Genomic DNA, 11,957 nt, shown 5'->3' with positions numbered 1-11,957 from the left:
CTCCAGCTCAGCCGGAGGTCTCTGATGGGTTACCAGAAAGCTTGGGGAGCTCTGGTGGAATGTGTTTCCCAAATTAATGCTAGACTAACGCTAGCAGAATGACCTACCTGCTCCTGCCTTGTTCTAGTCAGTGTATTCCTACGACCGCTCGGTCTCGCATCTTGCATTGCTTATTAAGTGAGCAATGCACATGCCCATCTGAAAAGGCTACTTTTTGTGAGCGAATTCCCCACGATGGAGCTGTGTAATTACAGTACACAGCAGAGGGGAGATGCAGATCGCACAAAAACACTCAACAAAAAGGGGATTGTAAGTTTGGGTTTTTTTTATACAAGGTTTCTTGTAAGAGAGAGCTGCTCACAAGAGGGATTAATACAAACTCGATAGGCTGCCTACGGCCGTGGTGCATGAAGGAAGAAGGAAAGAGGAAGGAACTTAAAGGCACAGTTTGAGGAAGAAAATATCAGAGGTCAGCAATGTCCCAGAGCTGGAAGACGGTTTGGAAAGTACAGAAGAGAAACCACTAGCGAGCACACGCAGAGCACAACCCCAGGTGCGTCAGAGCGCGCTGACTTGGCTGTGGATCACCAAGAACAAGACAGGGATGCTCCTTGGCCTGTAGTACCAAGCCACAGTCGAGCAGCCACAGAAGCTTTGATCTGAAAGGATTAAGCATTAAATATAAAACTCAGCTCGCTGCAGACAGCTCTCCTCTAGATGTAGTACATTAACAGCCAAGGCCTTGCTAAGAGAGATTCGTACACGTTTTTCTTATGCGCCCTACAGAGCAGGAGATGCGGCCTCCGCATTTATGCACAGCTGGGAATGTAACACGCTTGTGTGGTGACTTTGCGCGGCAGTGCTGTAACACAGTAGTCAGGTGGAACTGTCAACATACTGCGCTCTGTCACAAGCTGCGTTTGCCCACAGAGGTGAGGTTGGTTCATTTCCAAAGAGCAAACAAACTGGACAACAAACACTGAACTTGGGTTCTCAGTATTGCCAGTCCTTCACCTTGAAGGCAACACAGGTCACTTTCAGGAGGTCAAGAAATTGGCTTAGAAAATCCTACATTTTTAACGCAGTAGGATTTTAGAGCTTCAGAAACGAAGGCCAGAGAGGGCGATGGCATCATCATCTCTGACCTCTGTATCACAGGCCGTACGATTCCAGGCAGGTACCCCCACAGCCACCCCATTAACTCGTTCCTAGCTGCAGCCTGAACCGTTTGCTAAACGCACCCCACACCGAGGCACCCTCGCCAGGTTTTGTCTTGTTTTGAAGTCAGCTTTTCCAATTTCTAATTTCCATAACTAGTCTGAACGGTTAATCACGCTCGCTGTTATTAGTCTACATCTGGAATTCGAAATTTAAATTCCTGTTGCAATAACTTTATTTACTTTGAGGATTTGGGGGCTAGAAACATATACCAAAAAGTGAAAGTGAAGATTCACACATTATTACTTGAGTGTAGAATTTGGGGATTAAAAAAAAAAAAAAAACAAAAAAACCAAAAAAACCCACCCCAGACTAAATATCGTGGCATTTGATGAAATCATGAGAATCGACAATACTGTGTCATTTATTGTTAATCTTTTACAGTTTGTGAATGTTGTTATCTTCCATGAGAAGGTCACCTTGTAATGATATACGCACTCACATACAGCCTGTAAGTACGCTTTTATGAAATGCAACTGAAAGTAATTGGAGATGAAAGCTTAGTCAAAACTCCTTGAGGAAAAACTGGTGTGTACAGAACTTCAAAAAAACCCCTCTGAAGTATCCAGAGAAAGGCGAATTTCAGGGAAAATGGAAGAGCTTTTAACACAAACGTGCAGAAGCATCTTTCACTGGAACTAGACTGGCTAAGCTAACGGCTGAAACAGTGAAACTGAACAAGAGTTAAACTACAGAAATCCTCTAGGAAAAAAAAGGAAATTTTGCATACGGAAGTCTCCTTTGCTGGGCACGGGCACCCTTGGGTTAGCCCTTTCCTCAGAGCGTTAACCTGACTGTTCCTGATGGAGCGCAGAGAACGAATTCAGGGTGCCACTCCGTGGTGCATAAAGTGGGGATCGGATAGAAATTTTTTTTAAAAAAAAGTATTTACAGGTCTGTAAATTCTCAAAACAGAAAATATAAAACTGCATTAGAACTGGGGTAAAAAAAAGAAAGAATCCTACCTTGAAAAACTGCAGATTCCCTCTGCCTGTTTGATGGGAATCCTGACTGTGTGCAAACGCAAGGAAAGAAGCTTGCTGCTCCAAGTTTTCATCTTGTTCAAAAAGACTGACAATTCTTTGCCGGAGTCCTACTGAAAGTAGGTACAGGATCCAGCAAGAGCCAATTTTCTTGCTAAAATGTTTGCTATCAAGTTTGCATTCGGCTTAAGAAGAGCTAGAGAAGAGGGGAATAAAACCAGCAGATGAATTTTCTTATAGAATTCACTTCACTACTATTTCACTCCACTCGTGTAGTTGTGTCAGCCAGCCCGATAGACCCAGCTGCTGTCTAACGTAACCCACTGCTCATCTCTCTCTCTCACCCACAACACACATGCACTCACACTCCCCTCTTCCTCCTCCAAGGACTGCAGTGCTTTCAACAAGAGAAAAAAAATAATAATAATAAAAATAGCAATAATTAAAAAAATCTACAGTATTCACTTCCTTTTGGTATATTACATCGGCATTTTCTGTACATGACCCAAGAGCTCCCTCTATTTACACAGTGATATGGAAGGACTTGTTCTCGGGAGCCCGGTTCTCCTGGCCTTGAGCGGGGAATTACAGCCCACCTTTCAGAGTTCTTCTTTCTCTTTTTCCGTTTTATTAGCAGCATTATGTAAACCTGTAAGGGGAAGGGGGGGCTATTTTGAAGGTTTCTCGAGTCTGCTCCCTCTTGCCCTTCTCCTGGGGAGACGGCCGGCAGCATCTGCCCAGTTAGCAGCTGCTGTTTTTGAATTCACCATTCTCCGTGATGGAAAGCTTGGTGGGATTGGTGGGGGAGATGCCATTGCGGACTTGCATGCTGTAGCGCTCCTTCACCTGCGTCAGGGCACTCATCAGCCGCGTGTTGGCAGAGTCCAGGGACACGATCCGCTTCTCCTGCAACAGACACCCCGCAAAGTCAGAGCTCCTTCACAAATGAAATGCCTTTGCCCCGCAAGCCTGCTTTATGGGGAACTTCCAGGACCCGGGGCCGTGACAGTGTCTTCGGATGATTTCTAGGCAGAGGCAGCTTGGCTAACATTCTCTGGGAAGATGGGATGTCTGCCTCTTTCTGTTTTCTTGGGGTAACGCGGCCCCTGTGTGCCAAGGTCTTTTCGCGGGCCGGTCTGGCCCTCCTGGGCTTTTTGCGTGATGGAAGGTGACAGTGAATCAAAATTCCACTGGTGAATTGAGCCGGTCACAGTGGCTTTATCCAGACAGCCTCCAGCTGAGGCAGATGGAAATGCAGTATTTTGCCATGGGGGGTGGGGGGGAGGGGGGGTGAGGGATGTTGGTGTTAATAACAACAATAGCCAATTTAATTTTTTTTTTTTAAATATGTTAGAAAAACAGAAACAGGCAGCAGAAAATAAAAGTGGTGGAGGTTTCATCTGGCAGAGAAATGTGCAAGTGGTATCTAACGGCCATTGTCTCTGTATTGTGGATGGAGTGTGCTCAGAATAAATTCATGGTATGCTTGAAATAAATAAATAAATAAAAAAAAAGCAGATAATGGCAGCCTGCAGTCACCAGCAGGAGTGAGGGTGCAACAGCAACATAGAGAAGAAGCAGCCAAAAGCTACAACTAAGGGGTTATTTGAGGTGAAGGGGGAGAGGGCAGTGTGGGTGGAGGGGGAGATGCCATCGACAGAACACAAAGAACAAACACTGAACACGCTGCTCCTAGACCCATTCCAGCTCAGAGGGGCTCCCGGGCTCCGTCGAGTCCAGGGGTCCCCACATCCCTGTTTTGATTCTTGTGGCACAGAAAGTGCTAGCCTCCACTTTTTAGCAGAAAGCTAAAGGATGTGTACTCAAATTTATGAAAAAAAAAAAAAACAAACTAAAAAAAAAAAAAACCCTCAACAAAACCCAGCCTACTAACAGCTAGAATATCTGCAGTGGGAGAAAGCACTGGAGGGTCAAGCCAAAAAGTTGGTGGCACAATTAGAAATGACAATTTTCATCTTCCCTCAAAAAAAAAAAAAAAGGCAGCCACAGAAAGCAGCAACAGAGACGGCAAAAGGTAAATATGTTCTCCGTGCTACCAGCTGATTGGCTTTTTTTCTTTGAGAAGGAAAAATGTCTATTTTAACTTGAATGAAAAAAGCTGCATGCAGGAACTCTTCCCGGTCCAGCCCACTGAGAAACAAAATGGAAGGAAAAATGATGCACAGGAGGCACAAACATGAAGGGATAGTTGAGACACACTGCTCAGGAGACCTACGTGCTACAACAGCCCCTTGAGATTTTGATCCCAGCACATCAGCTGCGTGGTACATCGGTAATCCAGTAACGTTTGCTTTTCTCCGGGCTTTCCCCCCAGGGGTAAGTGTTAGGGTGCAAAAACAAAGCAGAACTGAAGCAGTGCTTGTATGACAGCCCCCAAAGAGACCGAGCTCTGCACAGCAGAGCAGAGGGAGGAGGAGGAGGCATCAGAAATCAACAAACAGCGAGGCAGGCTGTAGCCTGCTCTAGCACTTGCCCCGATCCAGTCAACGCAAGTAAGGAGAAGGGACAACGGAGGAGTTACAGGCTTAGCCTTTCCTCCCATGTTGAATAACTCCTGCAAAACACCGCTGCCTCAGCGGAAATGGGTTCTTCAGCAAGTTAAAGCTCCTCCTCCTCCAACTAAATTTCACCCGGAATATATAATTTAAAATTAAAATTTCTTTCCAAAGAAGATGGCTTTCCAAAGAGTTAAAAATGTAAAGGCTGGTTATTCCCTGGCACTGACGAGCGCTCACTACGCCAGTTTGCAAAACAGCTGGAAATCTACGCTGGGAAAATCAATCTTAACAGCATGCGCTTGGTGAGTGGAGGCATCGTCTCACTCAGAGGAAAATACAGTCTAGCAAAGGTGTCTCTAACACGCAGGAATTGGGCGCAGGGAGTGGGAGGAGCTGGAATGGGTAGGAGGGCAGCGCGCTGGGCCAGGACCGGGTACTGCTCAGCTAGAGAACTGATTGGGTTTACTTGCCTGTTTGAATTATCTCATCCCCATTTATGACCTGTAATTTAACACAGCGGAGATGTCACTTGCAATAGCAACTGGGCCAGTACTCTTTGCAGCTCCGCTGCTCCAAGGAGAGAGTTTAGCCAGACCTAGCCCCTGCTCCGGCGGGGATCCAGAGGCGGTCTCTGGAACCACAGGGCACACGTGCCCCGAGAAGGCGGCTGTCCTGGTGGGTTGGCACGGTACTGGGTGCTGCACCTCACCACAGGGCAAAAGAGCAAATCCTGAAAAGCGTCTGGTGGTGACGTAACTAAGCACATGAAGCCCAGTTACTGCTGCTCCCTAGCAGCTGTTTAAACCCTTCAAACAGGTGTGATGAACAAGGTCCCAACTCCACTCCATCCCTCTCACATAAAAAAAGACCTTTTCTTTTCTAGCCACTGCTATAGCCCTTTGCCAAATGAATCACAGACTAAGAAAAATCTTCCAAGTGCAACTTAAAGGGATTGCTACAGAACCCAGCGAACATTTGGCCTCCTCTGGTGTGTCTGTTCTGAATCTTTCATCGGTTTCCTCTGCTGCTCAGGCACCCACGAAAGGGCAGTGAGAACTAAGCTCCCTCCGTGAACTGGTTGACACTGAAGCAGTTAAGGTTCGCTGATGACCTTGCTTGCCCAAGCAGCTAACAGCACTTGAAAAGAAAAAGGTGTCCGATTCAAAAAAGAATCACCAATGCCACTGTTTTGCTGCTGTTTTTTTCAACAATTTCTGTTGCAGGTGATAAACAATGCATCGTTCGACCAAGTGTAATCAAGGACCACCCCTTTCCAGCCCTGAGGGTTTGAAGCTTTCACAAGTGAGCAGCAGTTCCCCTCTGCCACCCTGAGGGATGAGACTGGTCCACCCTCCGCCTTGCTGGTCCATAACCTCACAGCGAGCCTGAGAGCCTACTGGCATGGACAGGTAACAAAGGGAAGGGCAAATTTCTTATTCAAGTCACAATCTCTCAAATCCTTGCCTCCCCAAATCACTTTTTATGAGGGTTCTCAGTGCCCCTTTCACCTTCTCGAGGCAGATGAAAAAGGCAGCATCTCCTTCAAAAACCAGGCTGCTCTTTGGATGAGCTGTCATTCCATCAGTGTGTAACAGAACAGCAAGATGCCCCGACTGTGCCCATCAATGAAAAATGGCCCAGCACGTTCAAATTCTACTCCAGCTGCCACTTGCCATACTCCTTGATCAGACCAGAGGCTGCCGTACTGTTCCCCCAGCACCAAGAAAATAAAAACAAAAATACGGTGACTGACTACATGCCAGTCCATTCTCTAGCACTGCACTCTCCCACTTTGCATTTTGAGTGCAAGTCCTCACAGAAAGGACTTAATCTTGAGCTGCATCTAGAAAAGGCGACTACACTGGTGTCTCCTTGTAGAGCATCTTGCACAATAGCTAGGAACTATATATGCTGTAATTCCAGCAGGGGTTTCTTTTTGTTCTGCAAGGCTAGGTAACGGAAGTGCCATATTATTGTACACAAGTGATTTATTCAGATTAGATGGCACAGATCCAAAAACCCAACTTCCACGAACAGTCTTTCTGAAGAACTGTGGGAAAACGGGCAGAGACAGCAGGAAAACCACAACTTTTCAAGCTATCAGAAAGAAATCTGCCAGAAATATGCTCCTAATGTTACCAGGCTTTTAAAACCACTTTTTTTTTTTTCTACTTTGTATTTCCCCTACAGTTCCATGTGAGCTGAAACATTTCTATCATCGCTGGCCATTCAACAGGAAAAAAAATGGCCAGGGTGTGACCGTTTGTGCTCACTTCTGCCTGTGTCCTAATACACCAGTACCGTCTTTAACAAGGTTCAACTGAGGCTCCCCCCCACCCAGCTCTTTATGAAGGGAAACAACTTTCTGAAATAGCTTGGGTCATTCCTCAAACAGGTCATCTTGAGATTATCTATTAAGGAAAGTTTACAGTTGGGACTACCAAAAAGCCCAGAAGCAGGAAGGATGCCCTCCAAATGCAAGTATCACAAACATAACACGGCAGGCAGATATCAAACCAGTCTCAGGTTCTGTGGTACAAGCTTTGCTCTCTGGGATCAGCGATCAGCACAGACACAGAAGAACAGCTGAAACGATCCCACACAACACCCCTGCATGCATTGCCCACTGGGTCCCGCTTTCCACCACTAACGTGTTGACTGAGGCAAGCACCGCAGGTTTGTGGCAAAATGGGCATTTCTCCAGGACCGACGTGGACAGTCAGATGGGGTGAAATGCCACACAGGACATTATACAGGGCAACGCTCCATTGCAAGCATTCTCTTTTCTTGACTCAAATGTTCGAAGCCGTGCTTTTAGCTTGCATAGCTGAGATGCATGCACATGGCCGTTAAACTATGCTGGTATGAAGCACAGCTTTTCCAGACTTCCCACTCAGAACAATGTCTGTACAATACACCACTATTCCTTTACCGCCTTGGGATCTCATGGAGAAGAAAATGTTTTGGAGAAGCAGTCAGTCCTGTGATTTATTGTCAGGCTTCCTCAAAGCCCAGTGTCTGACAGTACAGTCTTTACCGTTAAAAAACCCAATTCTCTCCTAGAAGGCAGTAAGTCACACGTACAACACCATGGGCCAATGCTGGCTTGGGTGCTAGAGAACAATGTCGGGGCAGGAGGATAGGGGAAAATAATGGGTTCTACACACAGAACACTTGGGGTTTGGAGATCCTGAGCTCCTTACCTGCGCATCAATAATTTTCTGCTTTGCATCGATGACAGCTTGCATCTCTGCATGATCCTTCTTCAGCTCCTCTTCAACTGCCATGAGTCTGATGAGCAAAAAGAGGTACAAATCAGGACAGTTTAATACTGTTCCAGAGTGTTTCAGGTACTCTGGCCTGTTCATTTCACTTCTCTGATTGTCCTGGCAAGAGAAGAATTCCGCTGCGCTCGGAAAAGCTTATCTATCCATCTAACACTCCCGATTGCCTAACCTTGTTATTCTCAAAATGGACATTGCCAAAAATGCAACTGCCTGAAAAGCTGCTGCCTTGAGTACAGATTCCAAACAAAGCAAAAAGACCTGTTATAAGTACAACAGAAACCAGGGTTAAAAATTCCTGCATCTTTTCCTTCACCCTCCTGGAAATCCGAGGCAAGTTTCTACACCGGCATCTCAGTTTCTTCATCTCTAAGGCAGGATAATATCAGTCCAGAGATATCAAGGAGCAACTACCTTCTCTAGTGTCAAAGAGAACGTGTGACCCAGGGGAGCTTCTGGACCTACACAGTCCCAAACTTCCTAAAGCCTCACCTGCTGATGATACTTTTCATCTGGCTGTCCTTCTCCTCCTGTTGCCTGCGCAGTCTCTCCTCACTGTCTTCCAGCCTAGACTTGTACTCCATCAGCAGCTTCTGCATTTGCTGCTCTTGCACCAGGAGCCGCCGCTCATACTCCTCCAACCGGCGACTTGACACCTTCAGGCGCTCCTTCAGCTTCGCTATTTCTTGTTCATACTGCAGGTGGAAGGAAAGAATCAGATGCAAAGGGAGAAGGAAGAGATCAGATCATTGTAATTTTCTGCTGCTGTTCAGAGAAGGGCATTGTCTTTTTCATGAGAAATAAATTAATAGATGTGAAGGAAATGACAAGCAAACAACTGTGGGCAAGCACAGACAAGGAGCACGTAGGGTCCCAGTGAGAATGAAGCTATTCCCCCACTGCAGGATGTCATTCTGCAGCACAATTTAAGCAGAGGGCTCTGACATGGCTCCTCAGCCCTCACCGGTAACATCCCCAGTTACTCCAGACTCAAGCAGTTCCCAGACAGAAGCTGCTAATAGCGCTCAACTGTAGAAGTGTCCTGGGGACCCAGGGGACCAGTATGGGACCCAAATAGTTTATTCTTCAAGACCTAATCGAGGCATGAAACCACGTGTGAAGACAGAGCAAATCATTCACTACAATATAGAGCCTGAATTTTACTTGGCTGAGGTCTTGTTCTTCTACTTACCATCTCTGTGGACAATCACTTCTGCAATAGTGCAAGGAATCTCAACACATCCCACTTAGTTTGGGCTTCATTCACCTTTCCTAATAATCCTATGTTCCTGCTTCTTGTCCACCAAATGTTCTCCTCCTCGTTCCCTGCCTTCTCAAAATACCAAACCTCTTACTAAATTTCATCACCATAGCGGCATATAGACGTAACTGAATTTGGAAAACTGGTATCTACTCCTGAAAATAAATATGCTTTAACAAAACAGACATGGACGTCTGTGTAGCCCAGAAACACTGTACTACCTAAATGACAGGCATTTGCCCCAGGTGAAGTCCAAGACAAAATTTGAATGCAACTACTGAGTTGCATTTACGGGGCCTTGTACGATCAGTTAGCATATCTTAAGCTACACTTAGTCAGGTTAACAATCGCAATTTTTTTAAAATGGTGTTTAATGATCACTGAAAAGTTTTGCATGCATAGAAAAATGGCAGTATGCTGTAGCTATAGTGTTGTCGTAAAAAATAATGACTTGAGCAGGATCTAGTACACTTAGGCAGTGTGACTCATGACGCACATCAGTGCCGAATACCAGCCTGTAAATGTACAAATTCTCAGCTATGTCAATCTGCACCCATTTGACATGCTACAGCCTGTACGTGCGTTAATCTACAGTATGAGGTACTGTACTACACATCTGTGTGACAGTATGCAGAGCGGCAACTTATGCCGATACAACCTGTGTTTGGAAGCATGACTCTTGTCAAAGCAGCACCCGAAAGCTGCTCTGTTCTGGATTCGGCAGTGGAGTGGACAGGACTCACTGAGTGCCCTCAAGTCCGCTGCATACAGAATAAAATCTACCTTCTCAGCATGCTTGACTTCGTCTGGATTCTGCTCTGTGTCCTCCTCCACTTCTTCATACTGTCCGTTATTGAGAACCCACGCAGCTGTCCTTTCCACTGGTGACATTGTGGCTGAGTCCACGGGCGACTGAACCTGGAGCAGAGATGCCTGTAAGCATTTTTCACAGAAACTACATACAAATCAGCTCTAAAATCCAGTTTATTTGGATGAGGAAAACAACCATGAATCTATCGGTCTCAAAGGATCCCCAAAACCTCTCTTGCAGAGCTACTTCATCCTCCCTTGACTTGGACCCACAGCACTCGAGTCTCTCTAAAACCAATGCACTTGAGACATTTTTCTTCCTCTCTAAGTGAGCTTCTCTCTGGGAAAGCTCTTGTTTCCAAATCCTGCTCACATCCACATTTCCCCTTTGCCAGATTGTCAGTAAGGCTTTCTCGACCTGTGATTTCTCTCACAAAGAAAACAGAGCGACAAAGTTTTGTTTGCACCCTGTCCAGGTAAGACAGATTGGGGTTTTTTTTTTTTTTTGAGTATTGAAGAGCTTAACTTGGGCACGGGTTTCTCAGCCAGGCTGCAGACAGACTTTGCAATGGAGCACAGGGCTGCACGGCTTGGATACGAGACAGCACAGCAGCACTTAACAGCGGCAAAAAGGTGTAACGTTATCACCATAGTGCCTATCAGATCTAGATGGTCTATGGTAGCATATATGCTCAGACAAGGCTGTGAAAGGAATCATAGCCAGCAGTGCTTCCTAGGAGAACTGTAAAATATCATCGGAGGCTATCCTCTTTAAGGGAATCCGAAAAGGAAGCCAAGAAAAGAAACAAGAAACTCTCTGCTGGCTGGGGAAAATAACAGCTTGCTACAAATTCCAAGCAATTTTCATGGACAAAGACAAGTTTATAAGCACAGGAATTAGCATAATTACCCCTGAAAGAGCAACACTGTCTTAACTTTTTGAGAAATGCGAAATATCGACTTCCCCCCCTCCCCACCCCAACTTTAGCTTCTTTTTGTGCTCAAGCAGCTCTTCAGCTCACTGCCTCGTTCCACTATGGCACCAAAGCGAAATGTGCTCCATGGCAGGGGGACACCAAAGTCTCAGATCCAGCGAGGAGCTCTTCACGGGGGAGCAACAGCTTCTTTGACATGAGTCAGGTGAGAGGTAATGTCAACCTCCATTCCTGTTTCCCTTGCTCAGGAGAACAGGGCTGGTGCGCGCTGCACGCATCCAGCTCTGGCCAGAGGATCTGCCTGCAACGGGCTCGGCTGTCCCGAGCAGCGATGAAGACTCCGGCACTGGAAGACGGCTCAGCGAGGGGTATAAAGGCAAAAGAAAGGAGTAGGAATTAGGCAAAAACCCCTGGATTTAGGCAGAGGCCTTTTTTCTAGAAGGAAGCCTTCACAGCAGAAAGGCTAACAGCCCCCTTCAAGTGCAGTGTGACAGCTTAGCAAAGCTCCTTAGATTTTTTTTTTTGATGACATTTGCTGTGAGGCAGCCATGGAGAGGGCGACTATGAACTGTGTGTGGCTCTGCCACCAACAGACTCTTCTCGGAGGTAAATACACTGGCTCCAGGAATTGCTGGAGGAATTAGGAACAGCTACGGATGAACAGCGTCACCGTTCATTGGAGTTATGGAGGACTAAGACAGCAGAAGGGTGACTATAAACTACATCACCAGCCTTGTAACTGAGTGCCGCTCGGCAGCAAACCTTGCCAAACAACCTCGCAAGCTGCAGGACAGAATATTTTCAGCAGCCAAACTGAGAAAGGCTACAAAGACCAAGTGGATGGCAAGCGCTTCACATGCTAATAGGTTATGAGTTATACTCCAATAAAGGGGGGGGGAAAGAAAAAGCCTGCTAGGAACGTGTATTAATTCCCCTCTTTGCTTCTC

The 11,957-nt window shown here is 46.2% G+C and overlaps 1 protein-coding gene across 8 annotated transcripts in view; it reads right to left on the bottom strand.

Moving 5' to 3' along the window:
* Positions 1–320: 320 nt before the first annotated feature.
* The window catches only part of RASAL2 (RAS protein activator like 2), a 189,562-nt gene continuing 177,925 nt past the window's right edge, over positions 321–11,957 (bottom strand). For 5 of the 8 annotated variants that reach the window (XM_054210813.1, XM_054210818.1, XM_054210816.1 and 2 more), the window contains exons 15-19: positions 10,049–10,183; positions 8,497–8,699; positions 7,924–8,011; positions 5,191–5,221; positions 321–3,107 (exon numbers count right to left, since the gene is read on the bottom strand). In XM_054210813.1, coding sequence (XP_054066788.1) covers positions 2,965–3,107; positions 5,191–5,221; positions 7,924–8,011; positions 8,497–8,699; positions 10,049–10,183 — 600 coding nt within the window. In that variant the 3' untranslated portion in view covers positions 321–2,964. The remainder of the gene's footprint in view (positions 3,108–5,190; positions 5,222–7,923; positions 8,012–8,496; positions 8,700–10,048; positions 10,184–11,957) is intronic. The other 3 variants (XM_054210814.1, XM_054210815.1, XM_054210811.1) reach the window with 1 other exon arrangement.

This window comes from Rissa tridactyla, chromosome 8 (assembly GCF_028500815.1).
Source record: "Rissa tridactyla isolate bRisTri1 chromosome 8, bRisTri1.patW.cur.20221130, whole genome shotgun sequence".
NCBI lineage: Eukaryota > Metazoa > Chordata > Aves > Charadriiformes > Laridae > Rissa > Rissa tridactyla.
This window is presented reverse-complemented; position numbering and strand designations above follow the sequence as displayed.